At 45.4% G+C, this 24311-nt stretch overlaps 1 protein-coding gene across 1 annotated transcript in view; it reads left to right on the top strand.

Annotated features, from left to right (window-relative positions):
- LOC128329543 (uncharacterized) overlaps window positions 1-24311 on the top strand; it is a 471544-nt gene that overhangs the window by 381467 nt on the left and 65766 nt on the right. Inside the window, exon 18 of the mRNA XM_053260948.1 lies at window positions 19772-20101. Coding sequence (XP_053116923.1) covers window positions 19772-20101 — 330 coding nt within the window. The remainder of the gene's footprint in view (window positions 1-19771; window positions 20102-24311) is intronic.

Below are 24311 nucleotides of genomic sequence, written 5' to 3'. Positions count from 1 at the left end.
GACTTGCCAAAACATTAATGGTAGCCTCTGATTCTTAACCACGTAGCAATCAGCAGTAAACATCAGGAGGTAATGCATGACATAGATCTCAACTTTACTCAGAACATCGCTTCTGTAATAAATAATATGTAATAAATTAAAATGGGGGGTTGGAAATTGATTAAGGTTATATAATGGTTTAAAGCTTATAAATAAGGTTATTTAAAAAAACAACCAACAACAACCCTATCAACTGCTGAAGGATTTTTTAACTGCTGTCCTAAAAGAGAAATTGCTGTTTCTCATCAGCAGAATGTTCACTCTGGTCCCATTGGACCCAGTCAGATCCCACCATGTTTTCTCCCCCTTTGGGGAATAGATATAACTGCATACCTAATGGCAGAATTTGGAGGCATTTAGGGACCAAGACATGCCCCACAAAAATACACCAAAGATCACCCAGAGTCTAAGTAACAGAGAACTGGGAGGGACCCAGTGAATCCGCTCAGGTGTAGTACTGATGTTCATCTAAGATTACCTTAGAGAGTGCCTTTTCTACATGATCCCCACCACACATTAAGGTCATCAGAGGAGGTCCGTCTCTAGTTATCACCGGTACGTCTGGCGGCGACTCAGAGATGGGCCTTCTCTGTAGCTGCTTCTGGGCTGTGGACTGCACTCCCAGCAGAAATCTGTAATCTGAATTCATTATTGGCCTTCAGGAAAGCCCTTAAGACCTATCTGTTTGGCCTGGCCCTCCAGGGTTTTTAAACTGTTTTAAATGTTTTAATTGTTAACTGGTTTTATATTGTTTTTATAGTTTTTGATTTTAACTGTTAATTGATTTTAATTCTTTTTTTAAAAATGTAAACTACCCTGAGCAATTTTTGGAAGGGTGGTATAGAAAGCAAGCAAACAAACAAACAAGTAAATAAATAAATATGTTCCAACAGTCCTTATTTAACAAAGACCATCCCAAACCCTGGTACTTATGAAGAATCACTACCTCTGTTTTGCCTTTCTGGAGTATGTTGAGTAGGTCATTTCAAAATCTTACACTCTTGATGTTGTGTAGTTTTCATTTCTAAGGACCAAGCTAGACAAGATGGGGAAGGCACATTTCTTCATCACATTTTCTTTGTTCATGTCTAAAATATTTGGGTCTGCTTTTTACATCAAAAGAACTGCAAGGGAGAAGGGAACTGAATTCTCCCTCCCCAGACTGTGTTGCTTCCAGCACTTTTCTCTACCTTTACTCAATACCAGACAAGCATTCAACTCCTAGCACCTATATGAAATGTAATCTATGTACAGTGTACATGTGTACAGATCCAGGCATATACATATGGGCCAGTCTGAAGAACTAGAGAGTGGCCCCACTGAACTGGCCCACACAATTAAAAAGGATGTGCCAAGAGAGTGTTTTCGCATGTCCCAATGTCCTTCCAATGTATTCCATTAGAGAGAGAGAGAGAGAGAGAGAGAGAGTGTGTGTGTGTGTGTGTGTGTGTGTGTGTGTGTGTGTGTGTGTGAACCACCACTCTACACATGACCTCGTTACTAGTAAAATATCATCTAGGCTGGTCCACAATGTTCATACATACAGTAGTACCCTTCTTGTCTGTACCCAGCACTTTACAGGGTCTGTAGTAAATGAACACTAGTACAGGCATTGCCATGAAAATATGCACATGTGCATTGACCATAATGTGCGAAGAAGGCTATGAATACTGCCGTATTTGTGGCTAAAGAGTTCAGTCAACGTAAAGCCCTAAGACTTTTATAATATTGGTAGGTGAGAATCTCCACATGTTGGACAGGAGCATTCCCTATTAGAGAGAGCCAGTTATTAATAGTCAGTGGCAGACTCAATTATGGAAGAGTAGGGTGAGAGTGCCAAGGAAGATGACAACAAAAAGACTTTTCTTAGGATTTACTCAATATACCATCCACTGCACCAGTGTTCCTTATGCTCAGAATCATGGATAATGCTGTTTCTGTAGCTATAGAGCTAAACCAAAAGGGTACAGAAAAACATACTATATGATGCAGCATAGAGAATCTTCACCCCTAGTTCTCTGTGTCTCTTCATTTCCCCCCTCCCTTCAGCCCCAGTCCGTTCTCCTTCCCCCTCTCCCTTCAGCCCATCCATTCTCCTCCCCCCTCTTCAACCCCAGTTCATTCTCTCCCCCCCCACCCCTTCCTTCAGCCCAGTCTGTTCCCTCACCGGCCGGGGCTTTGCTCTCCCTCTGCCCTGCTGGCGGCGGTTTTTCATGCGGCCAGCACTTTCCTTTCCCTCTCCGCTGCCAGTGGCAGCTTTCTTCGCCAGCCTGGCCAGCACTTTCCTTCCCTGCCTGCCTGCCCGCCCACAGGGCTTCCAGCACTTTCCCTCCCCACCAGTTTTTCTTATTGCCCATGTGCCAGCAGGCCACCATTGCCTTCCTTCTTCCTTCCCACCTGTGACTCTCCAAACTCTCACAAGAGCTGCCACACATGGGATTAGGCACGGGTATGCCTTAGAGAATTAAATATATAGATGTTGCTTTAACTTGCTTGATTCCATTCACAGCCTGGACTCAGCTCTAACCTGGACCTCCCTACCCTCTGGGTTCTGATGCCACCTATAGCATCAGCCACCTGTGGGATAGGGATAACAATCAATTTGGCCTAGGGATAGAAGATTCCAAGACATTCCTCACCATCCATACTTGAAAAAAGTGGCACTAATATAACAAGACTAGTATTTATTAATACATTACCTTCTGGCCATTTGAGCAACAGTGATTAAAAAAATGTTTAATCCAGGGCCACAAATAAGAGTATAAAAGTTTGGTTTAGGCTCCTAACCAGTATTTAAGGCCAGTAGGCCAGAATAAAACGGTTCAAGACATTTAAGAATGTAAGGCCAATTGACCAAGAGATTAAAAAAAATACCAGAACCAGACAGGAGACAATGTATGTGACCAGGGTCATGAGACAAATCCCCCACCCAGCAGAAAGAAAAATAGCTGGCACCAGAAGATGCTGATAAGGAGGAGGGTCAGCAGAAAAGACCCAGACATGAACTCATGTCTAAGGCTCTAAGTGACACAAACTGGAAAGCATATGTTTAACCACAAATGACATATATTGATTGATTTACTGATTTGCTTGTTTACTTTTTAACCTATATAAACTGGCAACTGTGTACCCCGAGTGCGCAGTGCTTGTCAGACTTCTGACTTGTACTCTGCCATTCATGCTCATGAATAAAAGCTAATTTGAGCACTCACCCTCATTGTGTTGACTTGTAAAAGGGAGTTTCTCCGTAAGGCAATGAGCTCTATTGCGGGAACCTTGTCTAATCCTCTTTAGTTCTGTTAGACGCCCCATTCCTTGTCAAATGATGGGTAGATGATCGCAAGGGGAATTAACGAGGAGGGCAAGGTTCCAGAGGATTTTCCCACAACAAAATATCAAGTTTTGCAAGGTATCCCAAGAACACAGTGCTCCCTGTATGATATTTTTATATTATTGTGGTATTACTGTGACAGGGGAAAGTGATAATGAATATCTGAAAACACACATGTTTTGTTGGGGTTTTAGATTATGATGTTGTAAAGTTTTAATGTTTTTACTTTATTTTTACTCTTGTCCACAGGGCGGTTACAATTTAATGGCCCAGGAATGGCTCCCTCACTTGAACCAAGTGAGGCTTCAGGGGGTTATGAGATAAGAATCCTGAGGATAAGAATCCTCAGTGAGGGGAGCTGGTCTTGTGGTAGCAAGCATGACTTGTCACCTTAGCTAAGCAGAGTCCACCCTGGTTGCATATGAATGGGAGACTAGAAGTGTGAGCACTGAAAGCGATTCCCCTCAGGGGATGGAGCTGCTTTGGGAAGAGCAGAAGGTTCCACGTTCCCTTCCTGGCATCTCCAATATAGGGCTAAGAGAGACTCCTGCCTGCAACCTTGGAGAAGCCTCTGCCAGTCTGTGTAGACAATGCTAAGTCGGATAGACCAATGGTCTGACTCAGTATATGGCAGCTTCCTATGTTCCTATGTTCCTAATTACAAAGCACTGAAAGGTAGTATGAAAATGGTGAAAAACACATTCAGGGCTGCAGTGGGTGAGGCCCAGCTCCTTGCTCAAGCCTGAGATAGCAGTTTAGATTTGCTTTATGTTCTGAGGTGTTTATTGTCTTCATAGAGCACTTTCAATGCCCTTGAGAAGAAAGGTGATAAATCAGGTTTGTTTTTTTGTTTGTTTAGTAAGGAAGTAAGCAAAAATAAATGACTGTTGGCCAGAATAACCTCAACTTGGGCATTCATAGCTTTGTTTTCCTCAGTAACCAAATTCTGAAAACCAATACAAAAGGCAAGAGAAAGGGGAAGTTCCATGTGGGCAAATGTTTTACATGGCCTATTTTGGATCCCAATTATAGGCCCCCAGACCTCACTCAAGTATGATAATCCTTCTTTTAGACCTTCATGCTAGCTCGGAGGGCATTTACTGCAATTTCCTCTTTGGGCGCAGTTTTTGAGAATACAATCAAGGGAAAACATCATCAAAGGCCCATCAAAGCGGAAATGACTCCCAAAGAGAGACGGAGGCCTGGTTGCTTCAGACAACTGCAGCCTTGGTTTGGTGAGTGAAAGGGGTCTAGTTCATTATTTTCTGTAGCCGGGGAAGACAGAAAACTAGATAGGCTGGAGGGAGAAGGACTCTCCTGGGATCGTTCCCTTTCTACGGGAAGAGGAAAGAGTGGCTGGTAATAGACCTCAGCAAGAGGATTCATATTTTTACTTGGTGTTCTGGTTTCTCATATTGTTATTCAGGCCTCCCAGTTGATGCTGAGCTATCAGTTCTTACCACCACCTTGAAAGGGTATATTATTTTGAATTATCGAACATATCTTCACTCAGATCACAGCAGTTTCCAACACTGACCGGGTCGTTATTTTGTAAGGTTTACTATTAGCTGACTCATTTAACAGACGATCAACTCTATAGTAAATTAATGGTTATGTTGAACTGATGGATGCTGTTGGCTCCTAATATGAGCATTAATACTCATGCTCTGTTACCTAGCAATTATTTCAGATATATTGCTTGTAATTCTAGTATCAGTACCTGCCCTATCACTGCCTCTGTTCCAACTTCTGAGGACATCAGGGATGCCCCAAGCATCTCTGGGATCCCATGCTTCATAGGGGGGCATGCACACCCCCAATAGTGGCTCTGGGGTGGCAAGGCAGAGAACTGTGCCATCCAGCACCCCCATATCTTGACAAGACGGAAACCTCATATTCAGCACTCCCTCTGAGAGAACCTCCCTGGTGCTCACCTGAGGAGGCCCTGCATGGCTCCCCATTCAGTTGTGGCTTTCAGAAAGATGAGGGGAAAAGCTCAACTTCTCTAGATCCCACTGCTAAGCTAGGGGGGAACTGGATATCTCCCTGGTGAGCAGTGGCTTTGGGAAGGGTGGGGGAAGTTCCTCGCATGCTTTTACCTTGTTTGAAGTCTGCCACTCAGCGGGGATCCATGCAAACCTTTCAGGTCTGCAGCAGTTTAGTCTCTAAATGGCTCCCGTGGCAGCACATGATCGCCCAAAAGCGGGCTAGGCTCCCTTAGCCTGCTTTTTGGCAGTTGTGAGAAACGCCTCAAAATATTTCCGAAAGTCACTGCTCAGCCAGAGGAGAATTGGATGCCTCCCTGCCAAGCTTAGCTTCGGAAAGTGTCCTGTTCAGCTTCTCTGAAGCATAATGCTCAGCTGGGAAGTGCCTACATTCAAGCTGAGCTTCGGAGAAGCTAGGAGGCTCCCAGTAGCTTCCCCTATTTGGCTGCCTCGGGCTAAAGCATAGCAGGGAGCCATCCAGCCCCCAGACAGCTGCAAGCCTGGAGGTGCTGGGTGAGCAGCTGGGATCTCTTTGCCAACCTCTCTGAAACAAAATATATGGCTGGGAGAGCTGTGTGGCTCCCAACTAGCCTTTAGCATCAGGAAGGGCAGGGACAGAAGCAGGGTACCCCAAGATCCCTGAAGGCTGCCACTCATTTGGGAGGCGTGCAAGCTTCCCAGTTCAGAGGTGGCTTTGGAAATCTTTCAAAGAACTCCTCCTCTCTCCACATCACCCTACGAGTTTGCGAAGCCCAACATCCAACAGGGATATGTGCCGTCCTCTCCATTAAACCCAGGGGAGTGCACACCACACCTAGTGGAGGGCCACTTTGATCCCGGGGGCTTGCTGAAACCCATTTCTCTGCTGATCTGCGGCTTTGAGAATGCTGGGGGAGCAACTGGGATTCCCACTAGTGTTTTGAAGCCCAGCACTCACTTTGGAAACCTGCCACCCTCCCAGATCGTGGGGGGGCTTTGCAATTGCTGAGGGAACAAAGGGCATCTCCTCCCTAGTTCTGAGAACTGCATATCATGCAGCTGTGCATCAGGTGGGAATTATATGCAGGGGACAACATATTTAGGCTTAGCTCACTAGCCAGCCATGATTTGTGGTTGCCACCAGTCCCCTTTCTTCCCTCAGATCCATTTTTCTGGTACACAGGGAGAGGGATTAGAGAGAATCAGGTTTTCTGTCCTTTGCACTGGGATATGAAGAGGATAAGAAGCCATGGGAGCCCTCTCCTACACCTCGGATTCCTATTGTTTCTTACCTTCTTTAAAATGGCAGTAGAAGTGTGTACTCTGGTGAGGAGACCTGTTTAGTGCTCGGTGTCCTGGTCACCAGATTGCTGGGGACACTTGCCACTGGTGATCTAGCAAGTGGATGTGTTACCTGATTATTTATGAGCATCGACAGTTTAGGAATAGCTCTGGAAAGGCTGTTTTTAAGAAAACAGGCTTTCTTCACCCTGATGGAAGCCCTGTGTTCCGCGAGGAGGTGTGCAACACTCTGAGGCTACTCCCACAAGCAGCAAAGATCAGGCTAGGAGAGCCTAGCCCGATTTTTTCTGCTCGTGTAAACGCGGGCGAGCCCGGTGGCTTACAAGCGGCTAGTCCGCTTAGGTAGCCCGCCCCTTAAACTGGTTTTGTGGAGCGAGCACTCCGCAAACCCAGTTTTTAAAATCGTGAGTAGACCCCCGACCGGGGGGCCACGCTGCCCTCGAACTCCCCAGCCCCGGCCGGCTCAGTGACAGAGCCAGCAGTTGCATGGCCAGCCGCTGCAGCCTCCCAGAGCAGACTCTCTGCTTGTCTGCAGGGAAAGTGAGCTAAACCCGCTCTCCCCGCAACCCCCCTAGAGGCTCTTCACTCTAATCATGTGAAGAGCCTCTCTGAGTTATTGCCAGGCTTCAGGTGAGCTCGACTAGGCTCAAGAAGCCTCACTGAAGTCTGTGAGATGTAGAAAACTTGGGGCACAATTCAAGTTCCTTCCAGGTTTCCAATACTCATCTTAGGAGAACATGAGCTGTCCCCCTATGACAAACTCCTGGATGGCTGTGTTCTCCCTGCCTTCAAAGTCTCATAGCTCCCAAGTGAGTGTTCTAATCTGGAAGTCTGGTGGGTGCAACAGATCTCAGGCAGACCCCTCGGGTACCCCAAATTCAAGTAGGAGCTGTACAATAATCAGAGCAATTGGAATTTCCTTGTCTTTCTGGAACCAGCTGCCCAGCTTGGAAAGCACCATGCCTCACAGGACAGTGTTGACTTTGTGAAAAAATGTGGGATCAGCTGAACCCACTCTTGAGAGCAACTTCAAGTCAGCAGGTCCCACGCCCAAAGCTGCATTGCTGCCCAAGCAACTCTCAGCACTTTGGGAAAGCCAGGGGGAGCATTGGGGGGTGGTCTCTGTTATCTTTCTATAACCTGATATTCATTTTGGAAGTGATCTGAGTATTGGCTTCAGGAAAACCAGTGAGGGCAACTGGCCCAGCCTCCCTAAAGCTTGGCACGTTCTGCCTTGAGGAACACAAGTTCTTCCAGCTCAACACCAACTTGGAGCAACTGGTCTTTCTTATCTTGTCATCCACCACGATCAGCTTCCCCAAGATCCAATGCTCAGCTAGGAAGTGAATAAGCCTCACAGCTGAGCCCTGGCTTTGAGAAGCCCTTTCCCCCTTCTCTCTCCAAAATCAGCTGTGCACTTCCTACTCAGCATGAGGTTGGGCTTGAAGCAAGATACACCAGGCTGCAATGAGACCTGGTGAGGCGGGTGGCAACCAGGGAGAGGGTCTTATCTGGTTGAGCTGCCTCTTTGAGGAATAGTCTCCCCAGGAAGTCTCACCTGGTGTCTACCTTATTTTTAAGCAGGCATCAGGTGAGGATCATTTTGTTCTCTGGATCTTTTAGAAACAGCACAGAGGCACAACACAGCGGAATTTGGTTAGGCATGTGTGTATGCTGAGAGTAAGGTAACTTGGAGCCAGTTCATAGTTTCAAATCAATATAAGTAGTATTTATTAGAGAACTCCATTCTAGATAGGAAAGTGGGGAGATAGAAACTCTAATCTATCAATCTAGCTGGATGCATATGGATTCTGCATCTCTGCACACATGGTGCAGGGGAGAGGAGCTTGCATGTTGCAAGGTAGAAGGAAGGGAAGGGGGAGAAAGGGAAGAGGAAGTGCCAGGAAGGAAGGAAAGAAGGAAGTTAGTCCCTAAGAGTAGCAATCTACATACCAAAGGGATAGTGTCAGAGCAGTAGAGGAGGGATGACCAATGTCTTGACCTCTCTAGCCCTCTGACTCACTAGTCTGTCCTCCTATGTCATTGAGACAAGAGACAGCGTATAGTCCTTCACTTCCAACAATAGTTAAGTCTGGTCAGGTAGCAGTCTTAAGTGGATATGTGGCATTTATATCCCTGTGTTAGTGTTTTCAGTCCTACTTGTTCTAGCAGGTGAGGGGAAGGTAGGATTGGGTTTCTGTGTACTGCACCGGTACAAGGGGGAATCTCCTGCAAAGTGCAAGGCTTTCAAAGCACAAATACACTCAACTGGATGTGTTCCTGCTCAACCTATGGATGTTTGGATGACTCTATTGTTTTATATCAGTGCTTGGGCTCCATGAGGGTGTTTGGGTGCTAGCAGTCGTGTTCTCCAATAGTTGACTGTATAGCAGCTGGAGACGAAGGGCCCCAGATACTGGGCATGAGACTATGAAGCCTTTCTCCACAGGTTTCCAGTTGTTAATCAGATTAGCTAGAAATACCTGTCCTGGGTTAGAAGTTATTACGCTGAGGTCAGACTATCACTGATCACATGCATACATGCATTGCATCTGGGGGAAAAGACCAAAACTCAGTTGGATGCCTGCCTGCCCTCCTCAGACTCTGAGGTCTGCGCAGTGATAAGAGAGTTTGATGGAAGAGGATAAATTTTCAAAAGTCTGTGAAGTTTGTGTTGAGTCATTGCCACAACAGTTGCTTTGTTTGTTTGTTTGTTTGTTTGTTTGTTTGTTTGTTTGTTTGTTTGTTTGTTTATAAAATATTTCCATACCGCCCAAAACTTGTGTCTCTGGGTGGTTTACAAGATTAAACCATTTAAAACCCAGTATTAAATTTACTTAAAATTATAAATCTAATTAAAAGCCAGGGTGAATAAATGTGTCTTCAGTGCCTTTTTAAAAGTTGCCAGAGATGGGGAGGCTCTTCTTTCGACAGGTAGTGCATTCCAAAGTCCAATAGTGTTTATTTTAAAACAGCTGGACTTTGACCAATGGTGTAGCAAGGCTGAAGGCAGAATCCAGAATGCTTCAGTCACCATTTCCCCCCTTACTCTGCTTTACTCATCACTTCTTCCCATATCCCTGTGCTTCGCTTCCACTCACAGGATTGTTTCCTGCCACACCACACTGGGTTTTCCTTCTTTCTCGTTGCAGTCTGCCATCCTGTGCAGCTTCTGCACTCTGCTGCCTGCCCCTCAGATGGCCAAAGGGCACGCACAGCACCTTGAGGGGTCAGCATGGCAAAACATGGTAAATCCCACTTTCAAATGGGATCTTGCCTGCCAGCCGCTCAAATGGCTCCATGCCCACACATTTGTCAGCCAGTGCAGAGTTAGAGTGAGTGCAGCAGTAGGGGTGAGCAATATAGGGGGTGAGCAATATAGGGGTAGGGGAGGCAGCAAGTGCAGCCCTTTGGGGAGTCATGGCCTGTGTTCTTTGCACACACTAACCCAACAATGGTAACACCCCTGGAATTCACAAAAGAATCTGGATTAGGATTGAGTAGCCACTGCTGTTGTGAAATGGGTAGGCACTATATAGTAGGCTTGTGCATTTCGATTCAGCAACACAACTTTTTGTGTCTGAAAATGGCATTTTCGGACGTTTTGTATACAAATCAAAATGAAAAAATTAAAAACAATTTTTTTTTGTATACAAATCAAAATGACCCTATTTTTGAACCGAAGTTTTGTTTTGTTTTGTTCTTCGGAGCTTTGGTCTCTGACTTCAGCAACTAGGGAGGCAGTGAGTGTCTGCCAAGAAGAGATTAGCAGAAGATGAGATATACAAAAATCAGGCACAGCATCACTGAGGAAGCTCATTGCCTTGGAATGTGTTCTATTGTGATGCAATTATGTGCTCAGAAATTCTGATTGCCAGCTCTAAAAAACAATGCCCTGTTTCCACTCTGTCTGGGCTGATTGCTTTGAGGATGGAGAGGGGGAGTTTGTTTCAATTCATTGGGGCTCTGCTAGCCCAATTTTTGCTGATCGTCAGAACCACCGGGCTTGCAGCCGAGCCCGGTGGGTCTGGAGCAGCTAACCTGCTCTGGAACCCCTGGTAAAAAGCAGGTTTGCAGAGCGAGTGCTCCGCAAACCTGCTTTTTACAATCATGAGTAGCCACGGCGTGCCTTTGCGCCACGCCTACTCATGAGTAGACCCCTGGCCGGGAGCGAAAAGCCACCTCCCAGCTCGGGGGTCTCCCCAGTATGCCCTGCGCGCTCGCGCAGGGCATACTGGTGCTTGCGGGGGCTGTGCAGCCCCCGAACTCCCCAGCCCCCACCAGCTCCATCTCAGAGCCGGCAATCGTGTGGGCAGCCGATCCAGCCGCCCAGGGCTCCCTCTCCACTCGTGAGTGGGGAGAGTGGGCTTAGCCCGCTCTCCCCGCTCTACCCGCTCACCTGAAGCAACTGGGTCTCACAGATCCTGAGACCCGGTTCATCAACAAGTTACTCGCTTGCTTCTGCCTTTCTGGCTGCCTCCTTCAAGAGAGACAGAGAAAGACTAATTTTGCATTGCATGTCTAAACTCAAGTTTCCATGATGCCATGCTTGCCTTTCTACCTGCCTGAGCCCAGCATACTGCTCCCTATTTAGTTACCATGAATGTGTATATAGTATATAATGCAATTCAAATGCTTGTCTGCCTAGGATAGTTCATTGTCCTGCTGCCTCTGTGTGATCGTGCTTTGGAAACTGGTTCTTTGTAAAGCTCTGCTATTGTTGTTGATGTGTTGAAAAAAATGTCTGTGGATGAGAACTGCTTGCTTGGTACAGGAGGGAGGGTAGGGCACACTTGATGCTGCTGTTAGCGGTAGATTGCTGCAGCAGTGGAGCATGGGCTTGGGGAGTGAGGAGTTGTTGAAGTTTGTGTGTCTTTGTGCCAGATTTGGGGCAGAAAGGGGTCTGCTGGGGCAGAACAGTGAGTTGAGTGGAAGTGCCCCAAGGGGTGCCTGCCACAACCCAGACTCCCATGGAATTGGCCTAAGGGCTGCTTTATTAGGAATTGTCAAAGTTGCAGTGTCTTTGGGGCAGATTTGGGGCAGAAAGGGGTCTGCTGGGGCAGAGCAGTGGGTTGGGTGGAAGTGCCCCAAGGGGTGCTTGCCACAACCCAGACTCCCATGGAACTGGCCTAAGGGCTGATTTTTAAGTGTGTGTCTTTGGGGCAGATTTGGGGCATAAAGAGCTCTGCTGGGGCAAAACAGTGGGTTGGGGGGAAGTGCCCCAAGGGGTGCCTGCCACCACCCAGATTTCAAAGGAATTGATCAAAGGGTTGATTTTTTGTGATTTGGGGAAGTTCAGGTGTCTTTAAGCTTTTCCCCCATAGGGAATAATGGTGGTTTCAGCAGCCCCATAACTGCACTTGGGGGGCACTGGTGTGGTGCTGAGCGAGTGGTGGTGTAGTGCACAGAGGGTGCCAACCACCCCCCTGGATTGCTAACCCATTGGGGTACTGGGCTTTGTTGTTTCTGAGGTGTTGAGTTTAGATTCTCTGGTAGCAAATGAGATTTTTAATTTTAAAAAGCCATGAATCCACTCTCATATGCTCTCAGAACACCTCTAGAACAACAAAACCCTGTACTTCATGGGTTGGCAACCCATGTGGGTGGGTGGCACCCTATGTGCACTACACCACCACTTGCTTTGGGCCACCCCAGTGCCCCTCAAGTGGAGTTATGGGACTGAAGAAACCTCCATTATACCCTACAAGGAAAATCTGAAAGACACATAACTTCATTAATTCTTTAAAAATCAGCCCTTTGCCAAATTCCTCTGAAAAAATTGTGGTAGCTTCCTTGTACCAACTAGGCACTACTACCAACCACACTCCACTCTGGGCCACCCCTCCTCCCCCCACCACTGAGTGAAGCTATACTTTTCCTGAAACCTTCATCCCACCCTATGGGGAAAATCTGAAGGATGTGCAAACTTCAAAAATTCACCAAAAATTAGCCATTTGCCCAATTCCTTTGAAATTTTTGTGGTAGCTTCCACTCATTGAGCACTATAACCCCCACCCACTCTTTTGACCATGTGACCCATTTTATAATCCAAATTAATTTGGATTCGGATTCGGATTAATTCAGATACAAAACAAAACTGGAGTGATTTGGAAGGCTTAATTTCAGACAAAATACAAAATGGGGTTGGTTCAGATTCGGTACAAATCAACACAGAAAAAATACAAAACGTGCAACCCTACTGTATAGTATGGTGTTGTTGAATAACAACTATTTGTGTGTATTTTTGTCAGACAAGGTGTGTGTGTGTGTGTGTGTGTGTGTGTGTGTGTGTGTGTGTGTGTTTACTCACAAAAATTATTTGCTCCTATTTACAGCATCGGAATTTATCCACATTTAAAATGTTGCTTTTTCAGATGCATCGATGGTGCAGGGATTAGTAGCTGAATTCTTACTACATTACTCAGTAGAAGTCTCTATTAAATTAATAGGACAAATGCATCCTATTAATTTCAATCAGACTTCCATTGAGTAATTTAGTCATTATGTCAACTACTGTCTTCCTACGAGTATTGGGATGAAGCATTGGTACAGAACATACCAATGACATAATTTTTCTAAGGTGGTAAAAGAGCCAATCAAACACAAAAATGTCAGACAATTTTGTATGAACAATAGCATTCACCTAACTCATCTGGGGGGGGGGGGAACATACATATTTGAATGTTCCTTGACTTTGTTTCCCATCAAAACAATGGTTTGCTTTCTTTGGGTAAATCAACCCCAGGTGAACTTTTAACATCTTCCACAAACCTCCATTCTTTTGTTTTCTTCTCCCTCAGCTACCCAAAGTCCCCCTTCTCTTTTCCCCCTCATTGCATATGAGGGCACCCCAAACAGTGCTGGAGACATCACCATTGGGTGCTTGGCCAAGGATTTCCTGCCCGGCACAATCACTTTCTCCTGGAACAATCTGGACAATAGCAGCCTTGCTGCAAACAAGTTTGGGCAATCTCCAGTTTTTCCTCAGCCCTCTGGGACTTTCCTTGCAACCTCCCTGGCTGATGTCCCTGCCAGCAAGTGGAAAAACCGTGAACCATTCTACTGCACGGCTGCTCACTCTGCTGGAAACCGAAAGGCAAAAGTTGTTCTCTCGTGTAAGTAAAGTTATTTTCTTTGTTTTGTTCAACCAGCAACCTGCTGGGACTTTCACTGCAGCCTCCCAAGCAACTGTCCCTGCTATTGATTGGAAGAATCCAAAGCCTTTCTGTTGCAAGGCTAACAACTCTGCCAGGAACCAAATGATACACATTCCTCAGCATAATTAAATTTATTTGCTTTCTCTTGTTCAACAAGCAACATCCTCAAAAACCTACAACAACATGGACCAATTGCAGAAGGTTAGCAGCAGGCCATACAAAAATCTTGTGGCAGCCTTGGAGACTAACTAGTTTATTGCAGCATGAATTCTCATAGGCAGCAGCCTCCTGAAACAATGACTATATTTTATTCATTCATTCATTCATTCATTACATTTATAACCCACTCTTCCTCGAAGGAGCCCAGAGCAGTATACATGGTTGTGTTTATCCTCACAACAACCCTGTGAGGTAGGTTAGGCTGAGAGATATGTGACTGGCCCAGAGTCACCCAGTGAGTTTATTGGCTGAGTGGAGATTTGAACTCAGGTCTCCCTGGTCCTAGTCCAACACTCTAACCTCTACACCACTCTAAAGCACAGCATCACTTCATCTTCTTGACACAATGAAGCTCTTCTCACAATCTCAGGGGCTCAAAATGTTGGAAGCCACATCTTTGCCATGGAATGACAGCCCCTAATTAGAAATGTGGGTAAGTAAGAAGCACTTACTCATTGGCATAGGAAATAGGGGGAAATATATCTCCAGAAAGGATCAGACACACAACCTGCTAATAGAGCATCTTGTGAAGTTGATAAAGATGGATTTCTAGACAGAGTTTGGATCTCCCCTCATACATATACTTTCAGTTACTACCTTTATTTTTTGCCTTTAATGGTGTTGGATTTAGATGCATTAAACTCTCTCTCTCAATTCTCCTTCCTCCTCTGGCCCAAGGGTTGGGGGCACCCCAGGTGAAGCCCATCACAGTGTCCACACACACCTGGCCACAGCAGGCAGTGGACAGGAGGGTAGGTGCCAAGTGGATGATGGGAAGAAGAACACATCTGTCCTTCTCACTGACACCTCCACCCACCACTTTGTGGCAGAGGCAGAGGTGGTGGCAAGGAGGGTAGGTGGGTGAGGGGGAACACATGCCCACTCATTGACCTACCCCTCTCTTCACCACTGCTGCCTCCACTTGGTGGTGGAGGTGGAGGTGTGGTGGAGGTGACAGCAAGGAGAGTGGGTATGTGAGCAGGTGGATGTGCCCCATTGACCGGCCACCCAGCCTCCTTTCCACCACTGCAAAGTGGAGGGTAGAGGCGGCAGCAAGGAGGGCAGGCATCACTTCCCAGAGCAAAATGAATTGTGTGGGGGGCGGGGTGGGGTGGGGGGATTCTGCTAACTCAAATACTGCTTGTGAAATTTTTAAATTTTAATTTCCTAATCTGGATAATTTTAAGCATATTCAGTGGTGGGAGATTTTGGGACTTTACCAACTGCATGCTCTAAAAGACTTAGGAACATAGGAATATAGGAAGCTGCCATATACTGAGTCAGACCATAGGTCCATCTCCCTCAGTATTGTCTACACAGACTGGCAGCGGCTTCTCCAAGGTTGCAGGCAGGAATCTCTCTCAGTCCTATCTTGGAGATGCCCTTAAATTTGGCAGATTAATACTTAATGCTAATGCCTTAAAATGACACACATTAGCAAGTACTAATGGTTTTAAAATATCCCTTAAAGCCAAATGTTACAGCAAAGTTTGAAAATTGACAAGTAGACATTCTGAAAGTTTGGCAAATATCAAATGTGTGCAAAATATTGCTGCAACTCGGATTATTTTGCTCTACTTGCATCTTTAAGGTATAAATGAGTGGTGAGGGGGAGCAGAACAGCTGAAGACAGGAGTTTCCATGTTATTAGGACATTCAGTTGACAGTCTGGCAGATCTAACCTGTGCCAGTTTCACAGAAGACATTTCACATGACATTTAATTCATTAATTGAATGGTTAATTAAAGGATTTTTGTACCCTCCTTGTGCTTTAAAAAGGCAAGCAAGGTGACGCACAAATGGATAAATAATATTACATTAAAAACCATACTAAAAACCAGAAAACAGCACAAACAGCAACTACAGATCACAGCAGAGATAAGAAACTTAGCAAGATTTACAAGCCACATGCCCAGCAAAAGAGGATGGTTTTTACAACCCTCTGAAAAAGGTAGGCAGGTGGACTTCACAGAGCAGGTAAATATACAGCCTGGGTGCAATTACAGAAATATCTCTGTCCCAAGTCCCCACCCCCAGTAACAGAACTGCAAGCAAAGCTTCCCCAAATGACCTCAGTGGGCAGGAAGACACATATAGAGAAAGCAAACACTCATGTACCTCAGGATTATGCATTTAGAGCTTTAAAGCAAATCAGAAGTGGAGTGGAGTAATATGTTCCACAAACTGAGTTCCCAATAGCAGACTAGAAGTAGTATTCTTCACCAGCTTTAGCTTCCAAACAGACATATTTAAAGAGAGAGAGAGAGAGAAAGATCTGTTTACAGAAGTACCATGAACCTTCTGGTACCCCTATCCTAGCCATAAAAAACCCTACTGAAACATAAAAACTGCACATTGCTTACCTAAAAGATTCACAGACTTAGGCTTTGGAGGGTCTCCAAGGGAAGAGAATCCCACTGTGGCAAGGCAGGCCACTGCTTTTCTATAAGTCCTTTTCTTCTGGACATGGTGTATATGTAGTAAGAGAGACCCTCAACTGGTCTTGGAGATAAACACCAGCAGGGTGTGCAGTATCAGTGTATACTGTTTTTGTTTTACCATGGAACTGAACATTGGTCCTAATTCTTTCTTAATTGCACCTCAGGTCCTACCTCATGTCCTACCTCAAGTCCTAAGCCCTGTCCAAGTGTTCCAACAGTCATTGTGGAAACCATCCCTCCATCCTTTGCTGATATTTATGAGACCAAATCTGCCAAGCTGACCTGCAGAATCTCCCATATACCCTCTGGGCAGAACCTTCAGAACTTGAACGTCAGTTGGACACGAGCATCAGACCAAAAAACTCTGGAGACTACACTTGGAGAGTCCAAGTACCTGGGGAACATGCAACTGGGATTTGTTGATGCAGTTGCCACCGTGTATGCAAAAGAGTGGAACAGTGAGGAAACCTTTACCTGCAGAGTTGATTTTCCAGATTTACTTCCCTCATCTGAAGAAAGGCACCTGAAGAAACCTCAAGGTAGATGGCTCCCTCCCACTTTTTACATCAACCTACACAATAATTCAGCAGTCCCCAACACCACTTGTTTCAGCAGATCTCAAGATCTGACAAATTCTAGAGAGCTCAGAAGAGTTCCGATTCTGCCCCCCAAATCATTTGACAGCACCTGAATCTGAGCATCTGGTGGGTAGTTGGGGTCTTCGAAAACCACTCTGTCATATGTAAATATCCCTTACTGCAACAGTTGATGTGCCTTTTATTAAGATATCCCAATGAACACCTCTTCTGGTCTTAATTATTTTAGCTTATTCGTGCTTTGCAGCAATTATCATTCGAACCTTGTGATTCAGGCCAAACCAAGAGATAGTGTCTAATATCCTGACTAACTCATCAGGCACACTACAGTGCTGCATTCCAGACTTCCATAGCTCATACTTGTGAGGAATGGGGACAGTAAAAAGGAATGCTCCTTTTTTCTTCTGGAGGTCCCTGTTCAACACAATGTTATATCCCTCATCGTCAGGGAGTCAGGGCCCTCAAGTACATGCTGAAGTAATCTAGTAGGCAGCACCACAGAGCACCTGCTGATTTAATCAGGATTTTGGCCAGTGACTTGATCAAGGCCACCCAGTGGACTTCAAGGAATTTGCACATGGGCATACATCCAGATGAAACACACTCCAGCCAGTACAGTCCACAGGTGCTTTGCTTTCAGGCCATGCTCATTTATTGCAAGAAACATTGGCTGGCATCCAGATTGAGTTATTCAATATTAATACTCAAGAGTTACTCTAAAGGACTACTTAATGTCAACAGGAATACTCAAGAGTAATTTAGTCTGGCTGCAAGCCAGTATCCTTACCTTCCTCTAGAACAAGCTTTTTAGGAGAAGATGTTAGGGATGCACACAAGCTGTTCATGCACTTGTCGGAGGGGCAGGGAGAAGTTCCCTTAAAAAGCAGGTAAGGAGCTCCTTACCTGCTCATCCCCGCCCCACTGCTTTTCCACCAGCAGCGCCCACTCTGCAGCTGGCCCTGTGGGGTTGCAGTGGTGTTACCTGTAGCCTCCATGTGGTGTGGGCACACATATGGCCGGTGAGCATGCACACCGTCCCTTTGCGTGGGCAGCAACACCATGCTGACCACACAAATGGCTGGCACGCATGAGCACCTGCCATGTGGAGCCTTCAGGGAACAGCCCCACAGCCCCACATGGCCATTTGCAGAGAGGGAACCACCTGCAGAAAACCAGCAGGGTGCAGATGAGCAGGTAAGGAACTCCTTACTTGCTTTTTAAGGGAACCACTCCCCACCCCATCAAGCTGGTTCAAATGCTGGCACCCGATCCAGTTCAGCGCTTCCTAGAGGAGGTGCTGAACCAGCTCATGCACATCCCTACAAGAAGTCAGAGGTAACCCATCAGCCATGTATGGGGATATGCAAACCAATTCGGGGGTTCGCGGTTTTGGTATTGGGGGTATGATAGTTAAGGGTGCAACCGAACCTCCCCTCCGGTCTGTCCAGACCGAACCCCCTGCCACGTTCATGGGGGGGAAAAACCTTTTAGCCATTTGGGGGGGCTTCATCTAGGCTGGGGGGGCGAAGCGAAGGTTCCCCCTCCCCCCACCGGCCTCTCTCATCACCACCGTGGCCCATTCAGCCGCTTTATTAGGCATAGACTCACACGGTGGCCATTTTGGATGATGCCGCACATGTGCAAATGGCCTCTGTGAGGCCTGGAATGGCCTAGGGCCTTGCAGAGGCCATTTGCGGCAGCCATTTTTGTTTTAGCAGCCATTTTTTAATTCCCACCCCCCCCAAAAAATGGCCACTGGCCATGTGCAAATGGCCTCTGTGAGGCCCTAGGCCATGCCAGGCCTCACAGAAGTCATTTGCGCATGCGTGGCAGCATCCAAAATGGCCACCGCATGAGTCTACGGAGGTCTGAACAGGCCTAATAAAGTGGCCGAACGGGCCGTGGTGGTGATGAGGGAGGCCGGTGGGGGAGGGGAAACCTTCACGGACCCCTACCCCCACAGCCTAGATGAAGCCCCTTGAAGGGGCTAAAAAGTACAATAATATTTTTTTAAAAAAAGGTTTGTGAACCCCCCTCGAACTGAACCAAACTGGGGGGGGGGGGTTCGAGGGGGTGCAAAACCGAACTGGGTCATCAGGTTCAAGTCCAGTTTGGACTCAAACTGAAATGGGCCAGCCGGTTCCATGCACACCCCTAGCCATGTATTATATGGCCTTCCAAGAATCATGTATTGTGTGGCCCCCAAACAGGCAACAAATTAAAAATTCCCAAGCCTTTGAAGGCCCTTCAAGCACATAGCTGAGTAGGCTGCATTTTGCTGGGTCAGTAACAAGTTATTTAAGCCTGTTCTAAGAGCAAATAAAGAGCTATCCCTCAGCAATGAAGAGCTGAACTTGACCACCATTGTTAGAAGAAAACAAAATATGCTACCCTCAATCGATCATTTTATTGCAGTCTATCACCAATCACCAGGCATCAAAAACATTCCTTTAAATACAGAAAAAGTATAAATAAGTAAGGGAAGACCAAAAAAGAAATACTAATAACAACAGTCTGAATACTAAATGCAACTAACAATCTAAATGCGGAATCTAAAAGGCTTATCGGCCTTTTGGATGAGATCAAGTGTCATACCCTACATAAATGAAAAGTCAGAGCATAACAATCTTGCTCTTTGCTTCATAAGATTTTAGCTAAGCATTGTCTAAAAATAATTTGGAATATGAATTTGATGTTATAAACCTCTTTTTTCACTAACCAGGGACCCAATATGCTCCATCTGTCTTTGTCCTTTCTCCTCACTTGGAAGAATTGGCTTTGCGGGAAAAAGCCACCATCACTGCCCTGATAAAAGGTTTCTGGCCCAATGATATATTTGTGAAATGGCTCCGCAACGGTGAACCGATAGCAGACTCAGAATATATCACCAGTGAACCTGTCCAACAGTCCAAGACACCTGAGATGTACTTCAGCTATAGCATGCTGAGCATCAGTGAGGAGGAGTGGAATTCCGGAAACACTTTCACTTGCGTGGTGGGACATGAGGCATTGCCCCTTCAGACAACTCAGAAGACTGTAGACAAGAACACGGGTAAACCATCCGTTGTCAACATCTCCCTTGTGCTCTCTGACACCAGCAGCACTTGCTACTAACTATCATTGTAATTCCTCCTAAGCAATTTCCATCCCCCTCCTTCCACCAATATGTTTCCCTTTGTGTCTTTCCTCTTGTTTCATTATTGGTTGTTTAGGGGAAAGAAGGGCTGATGGTGGATGTCTAAAAGATGTGTCAAATGTTAAATGATTAACTGGTCACATCCATTCAAAGAAACAACAGTTTGCAATAAAGTACTTTTTCAAAACATATGAAGAAAAATCTGGCTTGCAATGAAAATTGATTATATGAGGTTAATATCCATTTTCAATTGGACAGAATTGGGATGAGGCACCCAACACACATTTTAATTCAGTGGGAAATGAAGCTTATTTCAAAATCCCATCCACAGCATCTTCTCAACTATTATTTGGGATTTTCAAAAGATGCCAAACACTTTAGACATGCAGTGTTCCAGGATAGATGTTTGCATTGCAAATAATGAATTTCTTAACCCATCCATACTCTTTCTTTGTCCCTTCCTTCACCTTGAGGCTACTCTTACTTCCAATCTCTTTCATTGTCCTTCCACATGCACATCAAAATAGTCTTCTTTCTACATAGTTTAATTCCTACATCTGGGATGGAGAAGAACAGTTCTAGGAAAATAAGAGGCACCTTGCTTCATATGTCATTACTATTCTGGCCCCAATATCATGATCAGTGTTCCTCTAACAGGGATTCCCAGATGTTGTTGACTACAACTCCCAGAATCCCCACACAAAAGTCATTCCAGCTGGGGATTCTGGGAGTTGTAGTCAATAACATCTCGGAATCCTTGTTACCGGGAACACTGATCATGATATAATTTGGAATTATCCAAGGGCATGCTTCTGTCAAGCTCCTCATAGCATCTCAAGAATCTAAAGAAACCATTACAGATGTGAAGGGTCAGGGATTACAAAAGGCCCTCTATACTTTCCTAAAAGATTAATGTATTCAAAGAGATATTTCACTCAGTAGGTGTTTATAAGAACCATTCGTACCAAAGTTATATCCTTTTCACATGATAATGTTATTGGCAAGGGGCCCTTCCATGAGAACTGCACACACACTAAAAATGATGCAACACCAGACTTCTTTCACCACCAACATACTGTTGCACAAATACTTTAATGCCTATATACTTCATGCATAAATGATTTTTGCCTTTTTTGGATCACAGTTATGATCCAATAATGATCCACAATTATGATAATCTACAATTATGATCCAATGTAATAATACAAGTTAAAGCAAAGACTGGAGACACCAATAAATGATGCACTCACATACATAATTATGACATAGCTGAAATGCAGCAAGGTGGCTCTTCCATGAATACAACATTCTTTGGGATTTGCACAAACACACAATATAATAAGTGGTTGAAGTCATAATCCCTGAATCATTGACACACTCGGGGAAATCTCTAACCACAAAATGCACTGATGGCTATGCAGAACTTTAGAGACACCCAGAAATCACTTTGTGTATCATGGAGACTCCCAATGCTGGACTAACATGACAATGTTCACTGTAACTTCATCCCTTCTAAAACTCCCAGTACTGATATTTCAAAGACGAATTCCAAATCAATGATATGACAGTGAGAGGATTATTATCCCCAATAATTTATCTCTAGTAAAATTTTTGCTGTATTACGTAGACAATTATAATCATTCTTTTGAGACCTCACTCTATAAGACCAAACTAAAAAGGAACAGTCTTGAAAAACACATGAGCATAGGCTAATGAAGAGTTGAGACTCACCCACTACCAGCAAATAGATCAATTGGAAAAAATAGGAAAAAATGGGTTTATTATCATTAGCTTTAGAGGAAGGAATATCAAAAAAAAGTCCACTTATTTAATCCATCATCTGAAGTCTCTGATCTTACTGGCCATTCCTGTACAAAGAATCAAGTGAATTCACAGAAAATATAGAAAGGTCTGCTATTTTACTCACAGAAAATATAGAAAGGTCTGCTATTTTACTCACAGAAAATATAGAAAGGTCTGCTATTGCAACCCTCTGCCCTAAGATTATCAATTTAAATATGCTGCTTGTCCAGAAATATATTTCCCATAGTTGTGGACCTGAGGTGGTGCTATCCACAGCACACTGCATTAGACAAAAGGCCCAAGGAAAACTCATTGCAATTGGTTCTACTCTAGCAGTAGTAGGCATGGAGGAAAATGAGGATCCCTAGGAGGGATTTCAGCTTGAGATGAGGTTCTCATCTGGAGACGTGTGTCATACATGCACCGTGTCTCCTTCTCTCTCAATAATATTTGGCCTGAGACAAGATTCTCATTTGGAGACATGCATCATACATGCACCATGCCTTCTCTCCTAATAAATATCTGAACTGAGTTGTGCTTCACAACTGGAGACAAGCATCATACATACACAGTGCCTTCTACTTGCATTCCCATTACTTTATGACCTGAGATGAGACTCTCATTTGGAGACATGGGTCATCCATGAACCGTGCCTGCTTCCTCCTCCCAATAATATTTGATCTGAGATGAGATTCTCATTTGGAGACATGCATCATACATACACTGTGCCTTCTTCCTTCTCTCCCAATAATATTTGACATGCACTGCATTAATAATATCAGACCTAATGCACTGCTTCCACTCTCTCCTTGTGGCTTACATACAGGTGACCCACATTCAACTCTTTGCACTAGCATGAAATTCATTTTGTGACTTTGGACATACCACTTTCTCTCTCCTTCCAATTTTCTTAAGAACATAATAAGAGCCTTGCTCGATCACTCCCGTGGCTCATTACCCCAGCATCCTGTTTCCATGGTCGCCCACCAGAATCCTCTGAGAAGGCCACTAGTAGGAAATGAAGGCAAAGCCTGTCTCCTATATGACACCATCTGGAATCTACCAGAGAGGTAGGAACGGAATCACCGTAAAATAGTGCCACCTTACTCAGGCAGTCCAGAAGGATACCATGGCTGATGGTATCGAAAGATGCAGAGAGATCCAAAAGGATCACCAACGTCACACTCCCTCTGTTGATAGCCAATTGGAGATCATCCATCAGGCTGACCAAGGCAGTCTCAACCCCAACAGATTACCTCCTTTGAGCCTGGAGGTAATCTATAGCCATAAAGAGTAATAGCCACTAATAGAACTGTTCTCCTGAAAGCCAGTAGTGTTGTTGAACCTCAGATTATTGTGGTTTTAAACAGCCTTCATCCACTTTAAAGTGATTTGACCCCCTCCACCGACTTTCCCTTTCAGCTTCCTTTTCATCAGTGCTGTCACTTTTTCGAAGCTTCCTCTTCTAAAGTAAAACAAGTCCGTACTGGAATTCCTTGACAATTCTCTTTACATATATGTTGCTATTGACCACACTATGGTCACTGTTCCCTGCTGGTTCTACAGCACTGACATCTTGCACCAGGACCTAAGCAGTTTCATAGAATGAGACTTTTCTGCTCTGTCTCACAACAGAATGTATTTCAGAAGAGTAATGCATATGCTGGTAACCTCCAGGCTTGACTACTGCAATGTGCTCTATATGGGGCTGTGTTGGATGTAGTCTGGAAACTGAAACTGGTGCAAAAAGTGGCAGCCAGGCTGGTCTTTGGGTCAACTAGAAGAGACCACATTATTCCTATATCCAAAGAACAACACTGGCTACCAATATGTTTCCAAGCAAATACAATGCGCTGGTTATAACCTTTAAAGTCCTAAACAGCTTAGGCCCATGGTATTTAAGCGAGTGAAGCTATTATCACGACCAGGGGAAATCAGGCTAAGGGAGCCTAGCCCTATTTCCCCGGATCGTCTGCTGCCACGGGAGCGGCGCGGCTCCCGGCAGCAACCCACAAACACCACCCCTCCCCTAAAACAAGGTTAGCGGAGCAAGTGCTCCGCTAACCCTGTTTTGTTGATCATGTGCTGCCGCGGCACGGCTCCGCACAACAACAATACACAAGGAGACCCCCGCCAGGAGGCTGAAACCACCCTCCCGGCCCCAGAGGTCTCTCCAGAATGCCCCACGCACTTGTGGCCCCCGATCCCTGCAGTTCCATCCAGCTCCGTGACGGAGCCAGCAGTCATGTGGGCAGCCAATCTGGCCACCCAGGGATGGATCCCGGCCCGTGTGCGGGGAGAGTGGGCTAAGCCCGCTCTCCCT

The sequence above is a fragment of the Hemicordylus capensis genome, chromosome 6 (assembly GCF_027244095.1).
Source record: "Hemicordylus capensis ecotype Gifberg chromosome 6, rHemCap1.1.pri, whole genome shotgun sequence".
NCBI classification, from domain to species: Eukaryota; Metazoa; Chordata; class Lepidosauria; order Squamata; family Cordylidae; genus Hemicordylus; species Hemicordylus capensis.
This window is presented reverse-complemented; position numbering and strand designations above follow the sequence as displayed.